The sequence below is a fragment of the Microtus oregoni genome, unplaced genomic scaffold (genome assembly GCF_018167655.1).
Source record: "Microtus oregoni isolate MIOR12 unplaced genomic scaffold, Mior012 000012F_ref0000307, whole genome shotgun sequence".
Taxonomy (NCBI): domain Eukaryota; kingdom Metazoa; phylum Chordata; class Mammalia; order Rodentia; family Cricetidae; genus Microtus; species Microtus oregoni.
The window spans coordinates 54,844,107-54,869,274 of record NW_024543071.1 but is presented as its reverse complement, the minus strand read 5'-3'; the positions used below and the strand labels follow the sequence as shown (position 1 = coordinate 54,869,274).

The window sequence follows — 25,168 nt, the reverse complement described above, 5'->3', positions numbered from 1 at the left end:
CCCACCGCCTTCTGCAAACAGACCTGCTCAGCCTACGTGGACCTATTATCCCCAGCCCACACGAGGTCACACTTACATCCTCGTCATGTTCCAGCTCCAGGCCGGCCTCCAACAGGTTGCCCTCATATTCCTCCCGTCTGAAGCGCTTGTCATCTTCGTAGTAATCCATGGGGGCCTCGGGTGAGCCCACATCCACGGGGCTCCCCTTCCCGGGAAGGGGCTGGTCCTGCCTGACACTGCGGGTCCCCATGACCATGTCATTGTGCAATCCCCTCTTGGTCAGAGTTCTGCTGCCCGAGGCTCTCTTGTGATGGTACACCAAGATGTAGTCCACCTTGCGCTTCCCATCCCGGAAGTACAGGCCATACTTGCATTCGGCATCAGGGTCCACAGACAGGGAGTTGAGCAGCTGTGAGGCAAGAGAGAGAGAGAGAGTTGTGTTCAGTGTGGAGTGGTTCTCAGGGGGCCTCTGGGAATATGATTTTAGCTGGGTACTGCGCTCACCTATTCCCCCAGTCACTCGGCAAACATGCTAGACTTCAGAGTCCCCTTGATGCAGCCAGAACCTAAGAAATCCCTGTTATAAAACGTTTAGAAACACCTGTATCTGTACCGAGAGCCTGCATACACTTCTGCCTCACTAAAATCACCACTGTGCACAGGTTCTACACAAATACCCCACCATATTACTTAATTTTCCTTTGGGTGTGTGTGTGTGTGTGTGCACCCGCAGGTTTCTGAACTTGCCCATGTGTGCAAAAGTTGTAAGTTGACAACAAGCATCTTCCTTGGTTTCATTTCATTTTTAAGATTTCTTTTTATGTGTATAAGTGTTTGCCTGCAGGTATGTATGTGCACCATGAGTGTGCAGTGTCCATGGAGGCCAGAAGAGGGCACCAGACCCCTTGAAACTGGGGTTACAGGTGATTGTGATCCTCTATGTGAATGCAGGGAACAGAACCCAAGTCTTCTGCAAGAGCAAAACAAGGAGTCTTAACCATCATCCTTGTTTATTGAGACAGGGTCTCTCACTGACCCCGAAGCTCTCTCATTAGGTTAGGCTGGTTGGCCAGTGAGCTCAGAATTTCTCTTACCTATACCCTCCCAGTGTTCGGATTATAGGTATGCCAGCATGTCCAGCTTTTTATCATATGTGCTGAGAATCCAAGCTCGGGTACTTTTGCTTATGTGGCAAGCTGCCCCCAGCATGGCTGTCCCATATCCTCCAAGACTTGAGCACCTGTGGGTTTCAGTATCTCAGGGATCATGAGCCACTTCTGTGCTATACCAAGGGACAGCCTCCCCTATAGATGCCCACTGAGAGCCAGACCCAGTCCTATGGGCTCAAACATAGAAGATGGGATGGCCTTCTTGGGGCCCACACTCTAGAAGAAGGTCTTTGTCTCCCCCGAGAATGTCAAGTCATGCCTGGTCACCAATAGGTCATCCTGGTCTCTGGATGGGAAGGTCCTGTCTGGCTCCTGGCAAAAGCTACTGGAAAAGCCACAAAGTGAGGGCCCCTGGAAGGACAGATGTAGGGCAGGGTCTGAGGGCGGGCAGAGCTGAATTTAGTTAACTGCAGGCACAATGTCAACCTCTGGCAGCTAGCATCCAGGCAACACGATGATGGTTCCAGGGCCACCAACTAGCTGTGTGATCAGAGCTCAGATGTGTGAGGCTCTTGTTCATACACCCTGGATCCTCCAGAAATCCAGTCTTAGTGTTGGGCTCTAGCATGGAAGGATGAAGACTGAGATCCAGTCTGGGACACAGCCTGAGGAATATCCTAGAACTGCCAGCTGTCCCCAGAGCTGAACACCTGATTCCGGCAGTTTTTTCCCCCAGAGGTTAACGGCCATGCAGAGCAGACACTACCCTTCCCCCTATGCCAGCTCTTGGTCCATGCAGAGACACTACCCTTCCCCCTATGCCAGCTCTTGGTCCACACAGAGTGGTGAGGAGGACAGTACCAGCTAGGTCCTCCCTGGTGGCACGTGAGGCCCAACACAATGGCCAGCAGCTACAGCTACCTACAGGTCTCTTTCTGCACCACATCCAGGATGCCTCCTCCAGGAACCCTTTCCAAACTGAAAGACCATAAGCTGGGTGGAGATTCCCTCAACACTGGCTGCCGTCCTGACCTCAGTTTCCTCTGCATGGTATTGGAAGACATAAGTCTTCCCCAGGATTTGTTTGCTAGGTTCTGCTCCCTTCTCTGGACACCTGTTACTATAGTCCCGGTTGTAGGATTCTCCACTCCCTTCCATGTCCCCTTCTGGCCTTCTATAGTGCCTCTTGTCCCTCTCACCCACTCCATCCCATCCTGTCCATGTCAGGGGCTCAAGCTCCACTAGTAACCAGAGGCCTGGCCTTGGTCTGACTTCGACTCTGATACACCAGCAGCTGGGAAGTTCCTGCCTACCTCCCCCAGGAGGATGTCCCCAGCTACTTGGTGACTCTGAAGGGCCATGTATTTCCTCAGAAGCAGCAGGACAACATCCTCCTCCAAGGAACAGTAGGCTATGACAAGGGAGTAGGGGGATAAGGGAGAGGGGGGCAGAGAGAAGGATCCTTGAGCAGAGCCCAGCTACCGGGGCCAGGGGGGTCATGACCTTGCATCATAGCATCCTTACCCCAAGAGACTGTCCTGTGGAGAGAGCAGGGTCAACAGTCCACTCAGTATCCATAGCTGAAAGAGGCTGGAAGGGTTCTATCTACTTCCTTCATGGCGACTGGGGTGTCATCTACCCTGGTGACCTCCACGGGGCCCTGAACAGTGTGGACATTCTTCCCAAAGTGCTCCAGTAGGGTTTCTTTCCTGTTCTTTATGAGTAGCCATCTGTGCGCCTATGGGCCAGAGTCAACATGGTGGCCTCTGGGGAGCTCAGGCTGGTTGGTTTTATTTCGGTTTGGTTCTTTTGAAGCAAGAGCTGCTGTAGCCCAGGCTGGCCTGAAACTTGTTATGGAGACCTTAAACTTCAGATTTTCCTGCCTTTGCCCTCCCAGTGCTGCAGCTGGAGTACGTGCAGACCTGAGGCTAGACCTCAGGCCTTCATGGATGCTAGCAAGTACTCTACCTACTGACCCACACCCCCAGATCAAGGCTGGCTTTTGAGGAAAACAGGAGTGATGCTCTGGCCCAGTAAAGAGCTAAATTTATGGGAATCTGAACATCTGCCCTCAGCCACCAAGGAGAATATGTGTCTGTAGAGGGACAGGGGCCCCAGGTCAGGGGTAGACATGGGTTAGGCATAGCCTTGGATCCTGTCCACACACTCAAGGCATTTCTGCCCTTCACAGAAAAGGTGACACTCTTTCTAAGAATGGGGCACCCTGTCTTCAAATGTCCCACACATGGAAGGAGCTCTGTTGCTAGGTCCACTTGACCTGGCAGAAATTAGGGGATAGGCCCCAGGTGACCAGCTCAATGTCCTGGGTACCAAAACCCCAACCACTACCCTAGGATCCTGGTTCTGACTCATTAACTGAGGGGCACAGCCAGAAGTGTGCCTCCATCCCAGCATGAAGTTCCCGAGCCACCAGGCAGGCTAGCAAGCAGGGGCTGGCAGGGAGACCCAGAAACAACAGTGGTTTATTGCAGGCTCTGAAGGTGACCAGGCCAGATCCAAGCTTGGGAGCCCTGGGTGGCTGAGAGTCTAGAAGGGCAGTAGGGCCACCTCCTGCCAGGAGGATTAGCCAGGTTGATGAAGGTTCTGCTGCTGAGCAGAAGCAGGCCCAGAATATACCTGGGGGGCATGCCTGTCAGCCTAGCTCCAACCCGGGGACCAAAGGCAGGTCCTTCTCAGAATCCCAGGAAGGGCAGAGAAGTGCAAAGTCACAGGGTACCAGCTGCTAGAGAAGCCTTGAAGGGGAAGATGAGCCAGGCTCCAACAGAGAACCCTGGAAGACAAGGAGTCCCTGGACCATGCTGGGCAGGATGGCCATGCCGAGCTACCCTGGGCATATACTGGGGGTTGAGGACATGCCTGCCTTTGCTGGCATCCTGACCAGAGGTGCCGAGGTCTCCTACTTCCGTTTCCAAATACAATCCTGGTATCAATTCCTGAAGCTGGGACCTCACATGTGTCCTGCCTCTCCTACCTGCCTTCCCCCTTGCATAATCAAATCAGCTTCCCTCTCCTGCCCCACCTTTCTTCGTCCTTCTAACTGGTTTCCAAGCTTCTTTGTCTAGGATCCAAGGTACCATGTTGGTCTCCTGTGGACCACCTTCCAAGAAGTTCTAACTTTCCTTAGCATGAGCCCTGAGGCTAGACCAGGGACTGCCCTACCACACCCGCACTCAGAGCCAGAACAATGGCTACCATTGAAGAAGATGGACAGCCATGACTTAGAGAAAGGGACAGTCAGAGCCTTTCTGCCAGACAGTCAGGGAAATGACCCCAAGGATCCACCAAGGATTCTACAAGGTGAGGCAGGGGTCAGATCCAACATGAGCAATCGCCACCTATCTTGGTCTTCTTAGGCCCCCCAACAGGGGTCTGCCAGTGCTAGGGAAAGGCCCAGCCGCCAAAGTGAGCTTCATCTTGCCTGTGCTCAGAGACCAACTCAGCCATGATTTGACTGCACTGTCCCTACAATGTGGATTCCCCTTCCCGAGGCACATGTCAGTAAGCCCTCCTCCTTCATCCAGGACTTTGCTGGCAGTGTTGGTGGAAGGAGTCGGTGTTTACCATAAAGTATCTACCACCACAGGCCCCAGCAGACTTTGTGGCCCCAGGGACACACGATCTCTCTGGGAGCTGAATGCATGAAGAAAGAAAAAGGATGGGGTGGTTGTCCTTAAAATTACTGGCACAAGAATGAGTTCAATTCCCAGCAACCACATGGTGGCTCACAACCATCTGTAATGGGGTCTGCTGCCCTCTTCTGGCCTGCAGGCATACACACAAACAGAGTATTGTATACATAATAAATAAAGAAATATTAAAAAAAAAAAAAGAATGAGGACCTGGGTTCCGGTCTGCAGCACTCATGTAAAAATCTGGGTGCAGCATGCACTGAATGCAATCGTAGTATTGGGGAGGGAACAGAGGCTCACGGGCCAGCCAGTCTAACAGAATCGGCAAGCTCTGTCTCAAAAAGTAAAGTGGGGAGTGAGAGAGGAAGACAACAAATGCCAACCTCTGGAACACATGCATGCACGCACGTGCACACGCACACACACAGGTAGGGCAGAGAAAAAGAACTTTACTGTCAGAGTGGGCCATAAGAGAAAGGCGAAAGGGTATCAGATTGGGATTTTAAAACTGACAAAAGGGGGTGTAGGTAGCAGGAGGTGGCCCCAGTAGCAGCACAGCCGTCCCTTGGTGTCTTGTCCTGTTGTACCAGGGAAACTGTGTAGGTATTGCCTTTATAAAACGGGAAAAAGCCATCTTCACTCAGGGTCAGTGGGTAGCAACTTCTAGAGAAAGTGGGCTCCTTGCCAGCTGTTCTCTGTGCCAGCCTGGGACCCACAGGACCTGCAGGGCTGTTCTGGGGGCCTGCGAGACAGAGATGAAGACATGGCAAATCCCACAGAAGCTGCAGACACCAGGTGAGTCCACATGCCTCTTCCCTGTATAGAACAGGACAAAACTATGTAAACTGCAACAGGAGGGATATGGGTTGGACTTTATGTGTAACCTTCAAATATTCTCGTTTTCTATGATTAAGAAAAAGTGCACACCTTTAATTCCAGCACTAGAGAGGCAGAGGCAGGCAGATCTCTGTGAGTTCGAGGCCAGCCTGGTCTACAAGAGCTAGTTCCAGGACGGGCTCTAAAACTACAGAGAAACCCTGTCTTGAAAAACAAAACAAAACAAAAAACAAAACAAAACAAAAAGAGGGGACACCTGAATGAAAAGAAAGGGGTTTCTTAGTGCCCTTTTACTAGCTGGTTGAGAGAGAAAGTGTGTGTGTGTGTGTGTATAGGTACCTCTATTGCCTTGGCCATAGAGAATGGGAAGGACACTTCACTTGTAGGGGTTGTCTCCTGGGTGTTTGGAGGAACAGCTCCTAGAAAGAGCTTCCTCAGGGGAAGGCTTTAGAGAGAAAGATAGAGTGCAGCTCCTGTCCCAGCACCGCAAACAGGGAAGGTCAGGCCAGCTGCCCCCAAGATGCTGAGTAGAGAAGGGAGACAATGGAGGACCCCACATTCACAACCTAAACGTGCCGAGACCAGCTTCTTCAAAAACCTCCACTTTCTGGAGCCCAGGCCAAATTCAAACGGCCTGTGACAAAATATTGGCGCTTTTGAAGGAATCTAAAAATCCTAGAATTTCTTTTAAAAGGGGGAGATGAAACCAGAGACCCGAAGACTTGGGTCTTGGATGACGAGGAGCATGCTCGTCATGCTGACTGATTCTGACACAAGGTTTCACTCTGTAGCCCAAGCTGGTCTCAAACTCTCAGCCTACGATTCTCCAGCTCTTGGATTACAGCCAGAGGCCACCATGTCCTGATTGGGGGGGGGGGGGGGACAGCAATGTAAAACTTCAGTTTTATTCCAGACGGTTTTCGCCTGACTCATAAGCACAAGCTATCCATTTCCGATCACTGGGCTTGCCCAGGAATCTCTAAACAGAAGTCTCTGATGGCAGATAAGCAGCCTAGGCCCTTGCCCCAGCAGGTGGGTTAACACCCACACGCAGGTATTTCTGGATGTAGGCATCTCAGGCCATGGAGAACTTGCCTTAAAGACAGATACGCTCAAAGACCAGACCAGAGAAAACAACAAAACCAGTTACATTCACCTGGCCCCTGGCTTCCCAGCTGCTCCCCTGGTCTGCCTCTTTGACGGAACCAATGGAATGATCTGCCCCCCTTCCCTTGAAATGGAGAGGGCAGGAGGACAGTCTGAGAAGCGCAGTGTGGGACTGTGGGGTTTTGTCTAAGGCTGCACTTCTAGGAAAAGGAGGTGCAGCCCAAACCCTCTGGCCTTTGAGAGCACTGGGCTTCTTCTGGGTGACTGTATGATGACTAACAGCAGTGGCTAGATTGTGTGGGGATACTGGGAATCTCAGGTTTCAGAGCTTCTGATTGCAGCATGATCCCTGAGTATGACCTGTCTTTCCTGTACATGAACCCAGGGCCACAGCCCTCCCAGCAAAATCATGCAAGCATCTAGGAAAAGCTCAGTGCAAAAGAAGGGCCCCTGGCCTCCTTCAGTCCTCAGGACTGTGAAGACTTTGAATGAGATCCAGACCTTAGTGACCTCTTTGGTTTGAGGGGCGCTGATGGTGGCTAGGTGTGGACACAGGTCTCTGGATGGGAATACCAGTGCCCAAGGCCATTTTTTCAGACTGTTTGTTCATGCTCAAGTCCCCTCCCATGGGCACCGCCTCTACAATAACACCTCTTTATTAGCTTGGCAACCACCATTCCCCTGTGACTCCAACTGGAGTCCCCATGTTCCCACCTCTGGGTGCCCTATCATGGATGCCACCCAGTTGCCCCCCACCATATCCATTCCTAGGTAGACTTGCCTGAAGTCTACCTCAGCTGTCTTTTAACTGGTGAGTGACTTGGAAGGAGTCACCTGTCCCTCTTAGCCTTAATTTCCAGGTTTGTATTAACAGCACCCCCTCCCCAACTCCACCTTCTTGTTTTGAGTTAAACAAGTTAAGAAACACAGTTGGCCCAATTTGTGCTGTCCACACTTGTCCTTTGTTCCTATCATGGGTAACAGGAGAGCATTCCATCAGAACTCCTTAAGCTCCGGAAGAGCGGAGCCTTTCCTGTCTGTAGCTCTTTCTGGGTGCCCAGGGGCCAACAGGGGCCAGTAAGGCCCAGCAAGGCCCAACCCACAGCTATGTTCAAATGTCCCCCTGAGCTCCTAAGGCTGTTCCCATCCTGTACATGACAGGAAAGGTACCTGTCATCAACAGCTGCTCCTGGTCCAGACTCCCAGAACTCTGGGTACCACCCAGTAGAGCCCCCTTGTCTCACCTCAGGAATGCCAGGACTGTCCACAGCCTGAGCTTGCTCTGCCCAGCCCGAGTTTCAATCAGGCCTCTGACAGCATCCACCCTGGGCCCTCTGGTTCCCAGCCCCAGGCTACAACAGGTCAGAGCAATCCCCCAAGCTGGGCCCTCCACTCTTAGAGCTCCAGGCTGCCCTAGACATTGGACAACTCTGCTCCCTGGATCTTAGGACCTTGAGGGGAGACAGGAAGAGAAAGAAGTTTCTGCTCTTTGGTTCCCTCCGAGAGTGCCCCGCCCCCACTGGGAAACTTTGTTCTTTAAACCAAACTCATCAGGGGTGAATTTGCAAACCACCCCCACCCCACCCCACCCCCGCACCGCACCCCACCACCCCGTGCCACCAGGGATCCCTGTGTCCTGCTGGGTCTGGCTGCAGGGACAATGATAAGTTCCCCAACCAGGTGACTGGCTCCACCCTGCCCATGGCTAGGGCACTGGGTCCCAGACAAGATAGGTAATCTAGCTGGTCTCACTTAACCCCCCCCCCCCCCAGCATGACTCGCGCTGCTGGCAAGTGGAATCTCAGGACTCAGCCCCACCGGGTGGCGGCACAGTGATCTTGCTCAACCTGGTGGCCACCTGGTCCCTGCCCTTTGCTCCCACCCATTCTGATGCTCCTGGGGCGCCCCTGGCCAAGAATCTGGAAAGGAGAGTCCCACCCGGGCCTGGACTATATGCTCAGAATACTGGGAACCCCAGGCCGGGTACTGTGGGGACCCCGGGACACTCTAGGGACCCTGGGAGCTGCAAAGACCTCGAGAGACACTTTTGGCACCCTGGGGACACCACAAACCCCAAGCTGGGCGCTGTGTTCACTCTAGTGATCTCAGACAGTGCGCTGCGAAGACTTCAGAGACACTTTGGGGATCTCGGGGATACTCTGAAAACCCAGGTCCAGCGCTTACGGGGACTTCGGAAACACTCTTGAGACCTCGGGACTCTCTGGAGGCCCCTGACAATGTACTGCAGAGACCCCAGGAACACTCTGGGGATCACTCTGGGGATCACGGGCCGAGTATTCCGGGGACCGGGGGGCACTGCAAACCCTGGGCCGGGCGCTACAAAGATCCCAGGGACACTCTGAGGACCCCGGGCGCTGCGTTCCGCGGGTGGGAGGACACGCAGAGTACAGCGGGTCGCGCGCACTTGGTCAGGGGAGCAGCGCGTTTCCGGATCGCACGTGCGTTGATGGGAGCCCCCAGCGTCTTGCACGGTGTGGGGAGGTAGCCCGTGACCGCACCCGAACTCAAACTCACCGTGCCCTCGGACGGCAGGTAGCCGAGATCCTCGATGGCGCAGATGTTCACGATGTGGACGCTGCGGTCCTCGGCTGGGAGCGTCGAGTACTTCTCGGGGATCCTCATGGTGGCCGCGCGCTCCCCATCCACGGCCCCGGTGGCCTCTGCAACGGAGAAGCGGTGCTGGCCTGGCGCGGACGGGACGTGGCCGCTCCCTCCTCCCTCGCGACCTCCCGGGCGCTGTCGCCACCTGGCCCGTCCCGAGGGCGCCCGCGCGCCGTGAACTTGGCCGCGCGCCGGCTCCGCCTTAAAGATATAAGCGCAGGGGCGGTGGCCACGCGGGTCAGATTTTCCGTAAAAATTTAAACACAGGAAGAAAGGATTCCGAGTCTTATTTTTATCCGGGGTCAGAGACCCTTTAGAATTGAAGGTTTTTTTCGTTGTTGTTTGGGTTTGTTCTATTTTTTTGTCTTATGGGTTTTTTAAATTTGAGGGAGGAAAGGATTTTTTACTCGGAGGGGAGGTGCCCAAGACTGCACGTTAAATAAAGGCCCCGGAGCTAACTTTGCTGTCTCTTTGACAGATCAAACACAGGGCCCTCACCTGGGACCCTCTCCTGCCCCCAGCCTCCCCAGGTGTCTGTCCGGTGCAGACCCCCTCCCCCACCATCATCTCCCAAGGACTCTTGCCCCCACCTGTGAGTTTTTAGACAATCCCTTCCACCGGCGAGAGAGTGGGTGTCAGCTAATGAACCCCTGCATGCCAGGGGAGAATGGTACCCTGTGGTTTGGTGGAGTTTTGTTTTGTTTGTTTTCTCAGAGAATTTAAGGAGGCTCCAGAACACCCTGACCTGACCTGACCTGACCTGACCCTCTGAGGCAGGTTGTATCTTCTGCAGAGCGACCAGAATCCAGTGATTTCGGATCTCTCACGCCAGGACTTAGCAGAGCCCCTGCACACAGTAGGTGTCTTTAAAGTCTCCCTTCCAGAGGAGGAGGAGACCCAGCTCCAGGGGCAGCTGTTGTCTGCCCTGGAGGATGGCCTGTCTTTCCTCCTGGGCTCCCCAGCCTCCAGTCAGCCAGGTTCTCTTTTGTCCCTGTCCCCAGACCCTGTCTGTCTGCAGTGTTTCCACCCAACACCTTGTCTGGTGGGCTGCCAGCATCCTATAGCTAACATTCCCACCAGCTTGTGTAGCTAACTGCATGAGAACATTCAAGGCCCTCGGAAGTAACGGGCAGAACCCATCAGCACTGACCCTGGTGATTCCCAGCCCGTATCTAGACAGGTGGTATTTGGCTTTGGCTCTGGAGTTCCAGCCCAGGGGCCAAGCGACAGCTTCTCAGGCTCACAAGCTGGCCTCTTCACGAGCACCAACACTGTCTGGCTGCAGCACAGTGTGCTTGCCCATGGTGGCTGCCATCGTGTCATTGTCCAAAGTGCCCCTTCTCAGCCAACCATATCCCCCCATTTAGGTCCAAGTCTTTGAACTTGGAGTGGTGAAAGGGCTCCTGGGTCCTTGAGCTAGCCACTCCCATAGGTGCCAAGTGGCCTTCAAGTGGGATTTAAGAAATGCCTTAACCTGGCCAAGTCCCAGTGCAAACAGCTCCCCTCCCCCGCCAGCCTCCACTGTGCTGCTGTGCCGGGACTGGACTGGAAAGACATACAGTCACACACAGGATTATGTAACTTCATACTTGTGTTGATAAACAAGTGGCATTGTGTAACTGGAGCACACCCTTCTCCTGGATTTATATTCAGGTGTCAGAGAGCTTCCAGAAACCAACAAGGTATACTTTTTTCATTTTAGGAGAAAAAAATAAAATTGGTCAGGGCCAGGGATGTGACCTAATTGTAGAATGCTTAGTGTGTGTGAGGCACTGGGTGGGACTTTAGTGTTATACCAAAAATAAAGTGTGCATACATGTGTGTGCACATGTGAATACATATGTGTGTGCATATGTGTACTGTGTGGGTACATGTGTGCATGTGTAAGAGTGCATGTATGCGCTTGTGTGTGTGTGTGTGCGCGCATGACTGTGTCTAACTGGTCATTATCAGAAGCACTGGTGTCCCTATGTGTTTGGGAAGTAGCACTTTTCCTCTAGCCCTGAGGGGGTTCTAAGGTGGAAGTGGCCCTCCTGACCTTGTTTCCCAAAGCCCCAGGAAGTTGTCAGGTGGGGGGACCATCTCTAGATATGGCAGCTCCATCTTGTCCCCAGGCAGCTTTACCCTGTAGCAGAGGAGGCTGTGCTGAGGTTCTTTCAGGTTTTGGCCTGGTTCTGCCGTTCGCCTTGCCTAGTAGTTGAAACCTGCTTGCTTAGAAAACTCCACTTTCTCCTTTTCCAACCTTTGCTTCTTCTTGTTACCCCTCCTCCAAAGCTTCTGAGTGCAGTTCAGGGATGGCCCAGCAAGTTCAGAGGGGGTGTGGGAGGGCATTAGGGATGGCCCAGTGAGTGCAAAGGGGTGTCAGTGGCCATCACCCAGTGAGTGTCTTGGGGGGAAGGATGGGCTGGGATCAATCCTGAGCCAGCTGATGTTGACCATCAGCTTGACAGGTTCTAGAATCATCTAGGGGACAAACCACTGCACATATCTGTGAGGGAGTTTTTAGAATGGGTTAACTGAGGTGGGAAGACCCACTTTAAATTTGGGGGGCACCATTCATTCTGTGAGCTGGGGTCCCACAGTCAATGAGAGAGCCGGATGAGCACCGTGTTCATTCTCCCCGCCTCCTGACTATGGTTAGAATATGACCATCATCAGGCATGCCTGACACTGTGCCTTCCCACACGATGAACTGAGCCCTCAAACTGTGAGCCAGATAAAGCTTCCTCCCCATGTTGTGTTTTGTCAGTGCAATGAGACAAGTAGCTGTACCCCACAGTCTAGGCCCACAGTTCTTGGGTCTTTGAATCTTGAGGATCAACAACAAAAAATACAAAATTAAACCAATAGCTCACAAACCCACTTCCAGGAGAAGGAGAGGACATCGCCTCCTCCCAAGTCAAGCCCTGTCTCTGGGAGCCTTTGTTCTGGGCTGAGTCACTTCTCCAATTCACTGCCTCTGTGTCCCAATGACCACGCTGTTGGGACTATTTCCCCTCAGAGTGGTTGAGTGGAAATGAGCCTTGTCCATTGACGAATGCAGCGGTTTTCATCACACCATACCCCAAGGGCCAGCTTCTGTCATCAAGACTAATCCCTCATTAATTAGTTAACATAGCCTTGCTGGAAGGCCACAGGGTGCTCTTTATGCTGAGAAGTTCCGGCCCTCGATGTACGTCTTGCCTTCTCGAATCACCCTAGACTGGTGTTTGATGCCAGGAGCCAACAGACACCTGTGTCTTTGCTGACATTTCTGTCGTGTGTGTGTGTGTGTGTGTGTGTGTGTGTGTGTGTGTGTGTGTGTAGGGGGGAGCAGGAAGTGAAGAAGGGAGGAGAGAACCTGCCTTGTGAAAGGCTTGGAGAGAACCTTTTCCCATGGACTTTTGGTCTTGGCTTGGCCCACAAGGAAAGAGTCTCTTGCCCTCTGCCCTGCCCTGCACCACGTGTGAGCACAAAGCCATCTGCAGCTCAGAGAGAGGAGCCAATGAGCTTTTACAAAGTCAGACAGAAGGAGGGCTTCTGCCAGAGCGAGGCAATACCTGGTCACAAAGACCCTGGCCCCAAACCAGAACCTGACTGCCTGTAACCGAATGCCAAGCCTCACCATGCCCCAGTCCCTTCTTTGCAAAATAAGTCATCTGGAATCCTGACACTGGTGATCCCTGGGCCAGGAGCTGTTCTAGCAGAGGTCCCTTCCTAGATGGCTCTATAGGGGCAGTGTGGTGAATTGAGAGTCACCCAGGAGATTGGTAGAATGCACTTTTGGGTGTCTCTATGAGATGGTTATAAAACAGCAGTGTTTTCCCACTTGAAATATTCCTTCTCCAGTCCTTAAGACTCAGTAAAGGAAACTCACAAGACTTAGGAAGATCTTAAAACTTACAGGACTCACAAGGCTCCTCCCAAAGGTTATACAAGCAAAACAGTAGCTGGGGAAAGGAGACTCCCCCACTGGCTTAGATATTTTCATGCAAGTCATGCAGGGAGCTCCACGGATACTGCTCTTCTGAGTTGTCTGTGATTCATGCTGGGGTGAGTTCTTCAGTGATGAAACCTTCTTTGAGCCACAGGCTCCTGTTTAAGTACCTGATGTGGGATTTCCCTCTGTGTGCTCTGAATACCATTGGTTAATAAAGAAACTGCTTTGGACCTATAACAGGGCAGAACTTAGGTAGGTGGAAAAAACTAAGCTGAAAGCTAGGAGGAAGAAGACAAAGTTAGAGAGACGCCATGTAGCTCCGCCAGAGACAGACGCTGCAACTTTAGCCAGTAAGCCACAGTTACGAGGCCATACACAGGTCAACAGAAATGGGTTAAATTAACATGTAAGAGTAGCCAATAATAAGCTAGAGATAATGGGCCAAGCAGTGATTTAATTAATACAGTTTTCTGTGTGATTATTTCGGTTCTGTGCGGCTGGAACAAACAAGCAGCCTCCCTCCCTCCAACAAGTACCTCTTCACATATATGCCTCTAAGTTATCCCACTGAAGTTACTGTCAATTGAGCTAGACTCTGGTGGAATGGTTTCCTTGGTCTGTAGCCAGTGCATTTGCTCATATCTCCCTAGGAAAGGTTACACAAAAATATCTCCAGAGATGGTTGCATCCTAACAGCTCAGACCTAATCAGTGGATTGATGTCTTCATGGATTCATAACCTGATGGCATGACTAGTAGGTATTGAGAGGTAGGAGGCAGGGTCTAGAGGGAGGGAGTAAGTCATGAGGGGAGTGTCTGTGGGGCTGGGCCTGGCCTTAGCCCTTTCAGAGATTCCTTCTTTGCTTCCTGTCTGTTGTGAATGAGCTTTCTGCTCGACATGATGGGCACTTCTGATGTGGTGAGCCCAAGCAAACACTGTCCCTTCAAATTGTGCTCAAGTAACAAGGATACAAAGGTAACTAAAACACTCCCATGACATTTGGGATGGGACTGTTCTGGACCTCAGGGCCATCTTATGTCCTTAGTCATCTCTACCCCTAGAATCCAATAACATCTTCTCCTGCTGCCTCTTCTGTGACAACTTAAAACTGTCTCAAGATTTGTCAGACATCTTTTGAGGTGCCCCCAGGTTGGCCACTATGCTGAGATCACCTTTGATGGGTGAACCACACTTGTCATTGGCCTGAGAGCCAATGCACTTAGCTTAAAGTTCAGGCAGGAGAGAAGGTTCTGCTCACCCCCTACTGAGAATCGTGTGTGTGTGTGTGTGTGTGTGTGTGTGTACATGCGCAGGTGTTAGAAGTCAGGCAGATAGCTCTTGGGTAGAGTTCTGCATTTCTTAGGTGCCTAAGAGCTGGGGAATGAGGCTATGTTGGCAGAGCGCTTACCCAGCATGCACAAAGCCCTGAGTTCCATCCCCAGTACTGCATTAAAAAAAAAATTCTTTTCTCCAAAGGAAATTCTTTGGGTCAGCAGGATGGCTCAGCAGGTAAAACCACTTGCAGTTAGACCTGCCGACCAAAGTTCAATCCCAGGGATCCACACTGCTGAGAAGTGAACTGACTACAGCAAGTTGCCTTCTGGTCTCTACATGGCATTCACACACACGCACACACACGCGCGCGCACACACACACACACATACACACACACACACACACTTCATCAACCACGACACACACGCATGCACGCACACTAAACCAGAGGTTCTCAACCTTCCTAATGCTGGCATCCTTTAATGCAGTTCCTCATGTTGTGGTGACCTTAGCCATAAAATTATTTTCATTGCCACTTCCTAACTGTAATTTTGCCAGTGTTAAGAATCATAACGTAAATATGTGATATGCAACCCCCAAAGGGGTCATGACCTACCAGTTAAGAACCATTGTACTATATAAATAAATGTACCAAAAGCCATGGGGGCACTCAGGGGTCCTTAAGAACTGCTGGTGACTCACAGAAGTCTGAGGATAAGGACAGGAACAAGGGGAAAGTGAGCCACTATGAGTCAGGGCTGGTGGTATCTCATGGAAGGACCAAACAGATGCCAAACAAAGTAGATGACATGGCTTGCTAAAAGTGAACTTGGGTGTATAAAGATCTAGAGGGGGCTGTTGCTGGCGGATTCATCCCTGAGCTAGCAGGAGATGGGATGTCAATCATTTCCTTCCCTCCCATGACATCAGCGCCCAGCAGCGGTTGCTGCTACTAGGAATGCAGCCAAAGCTGGGTGCTCAGGGTAAGGGGATTGTGTTCTTCCAGCAGAGTCTGCGGAGTCTATGGGAGGGGTCGATTTCAGGGGAAGGTCCAGCCTCTGCTTGTGTCTGGCTCATTTCGATCCCTGGGAACTCACAATTTTTGTTTTGAAAACCTGCCCAGGCTAGGCTAGGACTCTCCAGCCTCCTGTCGCCTCCTCCCGGGAGCCTTTCTTGTGGGGCTGGGGACACTGACTCAGCTCAGTTCCACCAGCCCTGGCTCCCTCTTCCCAGGCGCCTGGACTCATTGCTGCCCCACCAGGCCTGTTCCCTGAGCCACAGGCATCCTGTGCTCTGGTGTTTGGCAGCCTGTACGCTTTCTCCATTTGTGCTTATTTATTTAACAAGCTGTCTTATTCGAGCTGGCCCTGCGCTAAGCTCTCTACAAATATTAACTCGTGGTTTTGCCCCGATTATGGCTGTCTACGAGTAGATTCACACCCTGCCCCTCCTGGAGCTGTGAAAGGGAAGAGCCATGAAAGATTCAGGGCCGGAATCACCAGCTTTCTCTCCTCCGTGATCGGATGAGGTGGGAATCACAGGTTGGTCTCCAGCATGGTGACACATGGCATCAGAAGCCCCGCCTGGGCAGCAGAGTGTACCGCACCACCTTGCCCAGGAAGAGCATGGGTGCCCCAGACCCCAGCTGGGTGAGCCCTCAGAGCCTCACTGATGGCTTGCAGGCTTCCACGCCAGACTGAAAGAGGTTTTCCCGGCCTTCCACCAGCGCTGAGCTCGCCCTGCAGGACGAAGGGCTCCTGTGCCATCCGAGGGGGGTGCACAGATGGAGGAACAAAAGAACTCTGTGACAATGACATTCCCACTGACAAGGCCATGAGTCTTTCCCAGCCAGGACTGGGGCATCAGAACCTCTAAGTCTCTGACAAGAACCTCACTCTCTTGACAGACTTTCCAAACTATGTCAGTCTTTGGGACCACAGCAACCCCTGTTCAGCTTTCACATGCTCTGGCAGTCACATTAGGGGAATAAAAATAACCAGGTCAAACGAATGGTGCATTGCATGCAACCCATCAGCTTTTTAAAAATTAAATTTCAACCTGTCTTCAATAGTGCTCATTAACGGAACACTTTTCTGTTTTCTACGGATTGGATATCTGCTCATCATCTTATACTCTCAGAGCTTCCTGGTCCAGGAAAGACATGTTTCCCGGGCTGCAGGCCACATGTGGCTAGAAACCACCTCAGCTGGGAGCCTTTCCTGGCTGTTCAAGTGAAAGTGGGTGTGTGGTTTTCTAGTCTGTTCTCTGTGGTCCTGGGCTTTCTATGGTTTCTGCTGGGAACTTACTTGACTGAGGTCCATTCGCTCATCAGAGAGAAATCAGAACTGCCTCATTGCATGGCCCGTGGGCATGTTTGGGGCCTCTTATTAATCATCAGATTTTGATCTAGGTTGTACTAATTTAGAGGAAGCTGCCTTTGTCTCGAGGCTGTCTGCAGGAGCAATCCTGACATCCTTGGGCAGAACACTCTTTGATCACAAAGCCCACCCATTGGCCCAGCCGACACCTGGCCTGTGAGAGAAGTGCAAGGCCTACACAGGACATAGGGGCCTTCATGGGCTCCAGTGTCACAGTACCAGCTGTCTCCCCTCTACATCAGGGTGGGGCTGCCATAGGTTCCCTGTCCCCAGTGGACTGCGAGGTCTCCCTCAGCCACTCAACCTGGGTGGGAGTCAGGCAGGGCTGAGTGGGCCCAGGGAAAGGAACCAGAGGCTTCTGAGAGGGAGGTACCTGTTCTGTCAACAACTGTCACTCACAGATGCCTTAATTAAATCTATTCACTGGCTAGATTGCTGGTTCATTCTCTCTCTCTCTCTCTCTCTCTCTCTCTCTCTCTCCCCTCCCCCATTTATATACTCATTCCAGGGACTCAAGCCTAGAAGCCAAAATCTGATTCACTTCATAAATGAACCTGAGAAACCACATAACTCCCCTCCAACCTCATGTCTGAGGCTTCTGTCCCACTGCACCACGGGGAGCCCTGTACCATGTGGAGCCCCTCCTTTGAGCCAGAGACTTATTGCCAGCCAGCCTGCCAGTATTCCCTCAGGTTCAGGAGAGCAAGGTCCTTTATCCTCTTCCATGGAACCTATGCTCAGGTTCCAGCAGTCTCTCACTAATGTGGTGTAAAATGTCTGTGGGAAGGAAGCCGTATGCCACATTGGCCAGAGACCTCAGTCTCAAGTGCTGAGGCAGGAGAGTGGAGAGCATTAGGCCTGCCTGTGCTACACAGTGAGTTAGAGGCTAGCCTGGGCAACTTACTGAGACTCTCTCTTAAAGGTAAACAAGCAAAGGATGGAGAAAAACCGGCTGCTAAATGCCATCTGTCTACAGGACACTTGACAGCTCCAAGACAGGACAGTTTGTTGTCTTGACATTTTCAGATGGTGCTGAGAGCCGTGGAGGCTGCTGGTGGCAGTTGCCATATCCGGCCCATGGTCAGCCAGCCCAGTGGCCTTCCCTAGCCCTAAAGCGAATGGCCTGCTCTTTCTGAGGGAGGAAGTGTGGTCCTCCTAGGGGCCAGTCAGTGCACCTACTAAAACCTTACTATCTGCAGCCTTCCTCTGCAGACAGAGGAAGAGATGGCTCCAGGGAGCCCACATGGGCCCAAGCAGCTGCAAGACCAAAGAACAGGCTGAAGACTGTGCAGGCAAGAGAAGGAAAGGTCACCACGGTGCCAAAAGCTTGAAGCGGGAGCCCTGAAGTGTCATTGGGAACCAGGAAAATGGGTATTCAGACACCATGCTGACAGTGTGTGTAGACCATGGAGGAGTGAGCCAGGGTGGTATGAACCAGGGCAGTGTGAACCAGGGCAGTGGGGACCAAGGCATTGGGGACCAGGGCAGTGTGGACCAAGGCATTGGGGATCAGGGCAGTAGGAACCAAGGCACTGGGGACCAGGACACTGTAGGCCAGAGTGGTAGGGACTAAGGAGATGGGTGCCAAGGCTGTGGGGATTGTCAGGGCCAAGGCAGTGGGGACCAGGTGAACAAGCTAGCTATGTTGTGCCCACCTCTGCCAGCTGTTGCTAAGCAACTTTTCAAGAATCCAGAACCCAGGACCACAGTGAGCTAGCCACACAGCACCCCTCCCTGCAGTGCTGACATCAGTGCAGAGTAGACAGACACCATCTAAGAGTTGTGCAACCTGTAAGGGTTTCCCATGCTGCCTTGCTGCCAAGGAAACTTCATAGGCCCATAGTACAGGGGTCAGGGAGAAATAGGGGAAAGACTGTTTTTACATGAACTAAAGGATTGCCTATAGGGCTGGGAAGTTGGCCCAGCTGGCAAAGCGAGGACCTCAGTTTGATCCCCAGCACCACATAATAAACTGGGTGTGGTGATTTGATCTTGTAACCGCAGGAGATAGAGATAGGTGGCTCCTGGGCTTACTGGCCAACCAGCCTAAATACCTTGGTCTCAAGGAGAGACGGGCGTGAAAAACATAAGGTGTACGACTCTTGAGAAATGACACCCAAAGTTGACCTGTGTCCTTCACATTCAGTAGCACACGTGAGCACTCACACACACACAAACAGAGATATGCATAAACATACATATGCACACACAGATATGCACACGTGCACACACACACACAATAAAACAAGGTCTGTCAGAGATATGAGGTGGAGCTTTCTCTTTTGTGGCAAGGGCGAAGGTGAGGGCACCTGGGAACAGCCACAACATGCTTATGTCTGCAGCCCCACTGCCCCTTCACTGTTCCCAGCACTTCCCAGGACACCAGCAACTTTCTTCTCTGGCTGTGTGTCCTCGGAACACAGGGCAAGTGAGCTGTGCCTTTCTGGGATCACTGTAACATGAGTCGGGCTGGCAGCATCATCTGGGCCTCGGACACAGTGGCCCCATCTGGCTGGCTGGCTGTCATAGAAGGCTGTGTTGAGTGACCTCTGGTTTTCTTTTTTTTTAATTACCTGGGAGTGGCATGCCACAGGTACTGCAGCGAGCCAGGCTTCTACACCTGGATGTGGTTTGAACTCCATGTGTGCCAGTATGTGGGAGGTCACAGATAAATTGCTGTATCTGCTGCTTCCCCCTCCATTGAGTCACCGGGAAGGAGAGGAGCAGACCAAGTGTGCGCTGTCGTTCACATAGTAGGTACTCAGCAAATGCCTACAGGTAGGGCCAGAGGGCCATTAAGTGCTGACATAAGGCTCCTCTGTGGGTGTGGAATGTTCCAGACCTGGCCACGGCCTTTTCCGTCCCAGGCTTGCACTGTGCAGGGTGACTTTGGACAAGGTATGTGGGTTCTGGGACCCTTGCTTCTATTTAAGTGGATATGGGACAGCTATGAGAAGGTGGGGATCCCACACAGTGAGTCTCAGGGCTGAGTTCAGTTCAACATGGCTGTTCTCGGCATCCAGGCCACTGCTGGTCCAAGCTGCTGGTAGCCACGGTTGCCACCCAGTCATCTGGGCTAGGGTCCATACAGGCTTCCACACACCTCCTTCCTTCACATAGTGGACATCCTGTGTTTGCTAAACTCTTGTGTGTGAGGCACAGACCGGGGGCCAGGGTGTCTGACCCAACACTGCAGGGGAGGTTCTCAGGGTGTCACGCCAAATAAAACCAACTCCAAAACCACATGAAGGAATAGCAGTCCGTGATGGACACTGTGGAACCTGGGACAGCGGCGGCAAATATGGGGACATAATGCGGGTTGCTGGGGGAGAACTGCTTGGCAATGGCTGCTGACTAAAACAGGGGCCTCAAAACAGTAGATCCCAAACAGGGGATCTCAAAACTGAGGACCCAAAGAATGAAAGCTTTCTTGGGAAACTTGCACAGGCCCTGGTGTCAGTCAAAGAGGAACTTAATGGCTGAGAGAGGCCACGTAGTGCTGACAGTGTGTCTCACAGGTAGATTGACACATGTGTACTCCCTGGCTTTTGTCCATCTGCTTCTAAAAAAACTGTCCCCTGCTTCAGGATGAACATCAGAGAGGAGAGTGTCACTCTCCCGGGTTGGGCTAAACTATCAACAAATCTACCTTCCTTTGCCAGTTTGTGTCTCTAATGTTGAGTTTTGTTTTGTTTTTCCCTCTGTTTGTGGTACTGGGGATAGACTCAGGGCCCTTGTATGTGCTGGGCAAGTGCTTTGCCACTGAACTACGCCTCTAGCCCTCTTTTTATTTTTTGAGACGTGGTCTCTCACTAACTTGCCCAGGCTGGCTGTGAAGAGCCGTCTTCCTGCATCAGATTCTGGAGTAGCTGTGAACGGTGAGGTGCCACCAGGCCTGGCTCCTAGTTTCTTTTAAAAGACAAGAAAATGGGGATTTTAGAGACTTAATTCAGGGATCAATGGGAGGAGCCAGCCTTCTGTCCATGGCTTCTGCCCAAGCCTCCTAGGTAGAGGCCTAAGGTTGGTGAGTGTGTGGTGGAGACCTGGCCAAGAGAGGGCTGGTGGGGGTGAGGCCTGAGAGGGAGGTGGGCTGGAACTGCAGGGCCTTTTGTCCAGGATTCCTAAGTGTGAGGAGGCCCTAGAAAGGTCCTGTGGTACAGGTGGACTCAAGAAGTATCCACAGATAGCAGTCAAGGACGGGATGGCTCTGTATTGAGACAGAATAGAGAAAGGGGGGTGCTTAACCTGGGAAAACCTAGCCTGGGTGAGCACCTCTGTGATGACCCAGGGCCAGAGGCTCCCAGAGCCATCATCACCTCCTCATGGGGCTTTGTAGAGTTCAGGGAAGGCTCTGCCTGTTTCACACAAACACTCCATAAGGGCTTGGGGCCACAAGGATCCCTCCTTCAGGAGGAAAAAAAAGCCAACATAAGATTTAGTGGGGTCTCCTAGAACACTCCTTAGCTTTATCCAGCCCAGCTCCCTCCACTCCCCACCTTTGGCCAGGCCCCAAGTTAGTCTCTCAGCCATGTGTTTTCAAAATCCTTGTGCTGGAACATGAACTGTGAGCAAACCAAGCCAGGACTCGGGGCAGCTTGTACGCACGACTGCCAGGGCTCTGGAAGTTCCTTCCCAAGATCAGCCCCCTCCATCTCTTCCTGTTATGCCCTGGAACATCTGTAGTGTAGTCCAAAGGTTTTCATTCCCCACTGAGACTTAGACAACAAATATTCTGAGAATGGGCAGTCTTGATATAATTTATACTTGAGTGTAAATGCCTCTCTTTTCTTGGCTATGCTACCACGTCAGGTCCACAGGCATCTTGGGATGGAGAAAGTGAAGAAATTCCCACAGCGGCAGAGGGAAAGGGAAGAAGGAAGGAGAAGGAGAAAAGGAACAAAGAGATCCTTTCTGTCCTGCTGGTCTGGCCTGGCCTAACCCAGCCCTGCCCTGCCCACTGCCCTGACAGCGAAGGCAGCCATACCAGAGATGGAGGACTGACACCTGTCTGACTAGGAGCAATTGTAATGTTTCCCTTGATCTGACAACTCCAGAACAAAGGAGAGATGGAGAAGAGAAGGGTTAAGGCTGAGCTCCACCAGGAGTAGCTGGGGGCCTGAGAAGGCGGCTTTTCAGATAAGAATCTGGTCCCTGGGGAAGCAGCAGAGGGACAGTGGGGGAGTGAGTACCAGACACGGACTCTTCCTGGTACGTGCTGTGCAGAGGCAGAAGGCTGGCCCACGGCCCACAGCCTCTGCTCCAGGGGCAGAGTCCTCCAGACCCCCTCCCACTGACAGACCCAATACTTCTCACTGGACTCCAATCCCCTGAGTCAGCCCTAGGTTGCACTGATGGGACTGGGAAGGAAGGGCTCTGTCTACCCCATCCCCTGCTGGGGAAGGCCAGAGAATCTCTGCAGCCACAGCCAGGCTCAGCTTTGAACACAAAACAACCACCGTGTGCTGGGAGAGAATGCCGTGGGAGGATCCCCGTGCCTGCCCCTGCTTACTCCCAAAGCATCGAGTGATCATCTCCTCGGATTAAAAAAAAAAAAGGAATCAAAGAAAGGAAGAAAAGTCTGAGATGAGAGAGCAGGATTCAGACAGGAGGCGGAGAGTGAGAACAAGGGCTGAGAGCCTGCACCTGTAGAACCGTCTCGTGTCAGCAGGCACTGAGGAGGACTGGACAGGACCATAAGAAAATGACCGAAAGAGACAAAGACAGAGTGGCAGGCACAGTCAGGTTGTATTTCTCCAGAAGAAAGGCTAGAGACACAGGTGGGTGGGGTCTGAGTCATTATTCGGCAAGCACCGCCGCTCTTAGGACCCAGCATTCCTTATCGCGTAAGTGGACACCTGAGCACCCGGCCGGCTCCCTTCCCAGCACAGGGTCTTGACCTCTGGTAAGAGCTGCATTACCATGAATTTGAGCTTATCTTTAAAGCAGATGAAGAAACTCCCTCTGGCTGGAAGGCTGCTGGGCACTGGACCTCAGGAGGGGAGGCTGGCCTTGTTCTGACCAGACTGTGGAGCTGAGCCTGGGGAACGAGAGCCGAGCCTGGGGAACGAGAGCCGCGTCCTACACTGCAGTTCAACACAGACATAATGTCAGGCTGGATATCACCCCGTGCTGCTCCTTTCTCTCCATGTAACAAGATACAATGAAAATAAATAAAATCACTTAACATGGTGGCGCAAGTCTTTTAATTTTCCCAGCACTCAGGAGGTGGAGGCAGGTGGATCTCTGAGCTCAATGCCAGCCCTGTTTACAGAGCAAGTTCCGTGATAGCCAGGGATACACAGAAAAGCTCTGTCTCAAAAAATCAGTCCGTCACTTAAGTATCAGAAAACCACACCAAATAGTAAAGAATCGCGATGAATAAAGGTAAGGATAATAAAAGGGGACTAAGGGCAGACCCCAGTGTGGGGTGTGGGCACTTCCACCCCATGGTGGACTGTAACCCACAAACAGAACCACACGTGACCCCTCAAACCAAAAATTAGGGTGGGAAAGACAGAGGGGACGTCAGACTGGACAGACAGGAAGAAACCACTGACAAGAAAGATGTTTCAGGAGAGAATGGTAGCATTGAAAGCCACCGAAAGCCAACGGGGAGGCGGGACTGCCCAGACTGAGGAAGAGAAGGAGAGGGTGGGCTGCGGGAATGGGAAGAGAGCCTGGCTCGGAACTGCAGGGCTGATGAATGCCACAAAACCACGTGAGTGCTGACGGAGAAGCTCTTGGACTTAGAGGATGCACGTGGAGGCGGGGTGCAGTCTGGGTGGGGGTGCTAGGCAGTTTGCTCCTTGATTCTGGAGAAAATACCTGGTGAAAACTGCCTAGGGGAGAAGCGCTTACCCCTGCTCAAGGCTTCCCGGTGGGGAAAGCATAGATGGAACTAGTGGTGGCAGGAAGGTTTCTGTTTGAGCAGTGGGGGTTGGTACAAGGCTCCTCACAGTGGATCAGGAGACAATATATGGTTCTCAAGTCCCGACAAATCTGTCTTCAAAAATCGTTACATTACAATTAAAAACAGTATCACAATTACAGTTATGAAGTAGCAAGGAAATAATTTTATGGGTGGGGGTCATCCCAGCATGAGGAACTGTGTTAAAGGGTCACAGGCATTAGGGAGGTTGAGAACCACCGCTGTAGCCTCATACTACAGCCTACCTCTGCTAGCCAGCCTGTCACTTCCCAAAATACTGTCACTTACCAAGTGTTCAAAAAATGTGAATCTGGTGTGTATGTAGAGGGCAGAGAGTGGAGTGGAGTGGGTGAGGTCAGATCTACACTGTAACCATGGCGAAGATGCAAACAAGGAGAAAGGGCTTCAATACAGCCAAAGAGAAAAGATACTGACTTTGCTGACTGTTCCACAGAAGCCATGGAAGCCAAAGACAACAGAGTGATGATGACGTCATGACTCATGTCTGAAGAGACAGGATGTTATGCTGAGTGCTTGTTACAGCACTTGTCAACTTGATGAGACCTAGATTCATCTGGAACAGGGGCCTCTGGGCATGCATGAGGGGTTACCTCATGTTAATGGAGGCGAGAGACTTGCCCACTGTGGGCGGCATCATTCCCTGGGCTGGGCTAAATTAAAAAGGAGGGGGAAAGGCTGAGCTCTTACACATGTTCGCCATGGTCTCCTGACTACAGATGTGCTGTGACAAGCTGCCTCATGTGCAGCTGCCTTTACGGGCTATACTGTGACCCACCAGCCAAATACACCCTTTCTTGCCCAGCTTGCTTTGTCAGGGTATTTTATCACATGGGAAGAGTAACCTAGATAGTGATTTAGTCACAGTCATACAGGGCACCTTGACCTCATTCTCGGGGAGCCACAGTCCTGTGGGCGCACATGTGCACTCTGTCACTGACCAAGTCAAAAGCGAGAGTAGCTATCAGTGGTGGAAAGAAAAGAACTGCAGACCAAGGCTTCTCTGTCCAGAGACAAGCTCCTCCAAACACAGAGGTGAGCTTGAGATGCTTTCAGACAAACAGACCTACATTCATCACTAGCACTGGCAAACATGCGAAAGGGGGAATTTAGATCTAAAGTGACTAGAGGGCCAGGGAGAGAGTTCACTGAGTGAAGGCACTTGCCACCAAGGCTGCAGAGCCAAGTCTGACTCCTGGAACTCACATGGAAGGAGAAAACCAACTCCCACAAGTTGTCCTCAGACCTGCACACACCTTACATCTCTCCAGCCTTGTGGAATTACAGCTTAAACCCACCGCACATTCAGAATATCCCAAACTGAA

General features: G+C 52.0%; 1 protein-coding gene across 1 annotated transcript in view; it reads right to left on the bottom strand.

Moving 5' to 3' along the window:
- The window catches only part of LOC121454472 (anoctamin-1-like), a gene marked incomplete at its 3' end in the record, with an annotated part of 102,992 nt that overhangs the window by 36,400 nt on the left and 41,424 nt on the right, over positions 1 to 25,168 (bottom strand). Inside the window, exons 2-3 of the mRNA XM_041661839.1 lie at positions 9,239 to 9,384; positions 77 to 409 (exon numbers count right to left, since the gene is read on the bottom strand). Of these exons, the coding sequence (XP_041517773.1) occupies positions 77 to 409; positions 9,239 to 9,384 (479 nt within the window). The remainder of the gene's footprint in view (positions 1 to 76; positions 410 to 9,238; positions 9,385 to 25,168) is intronic.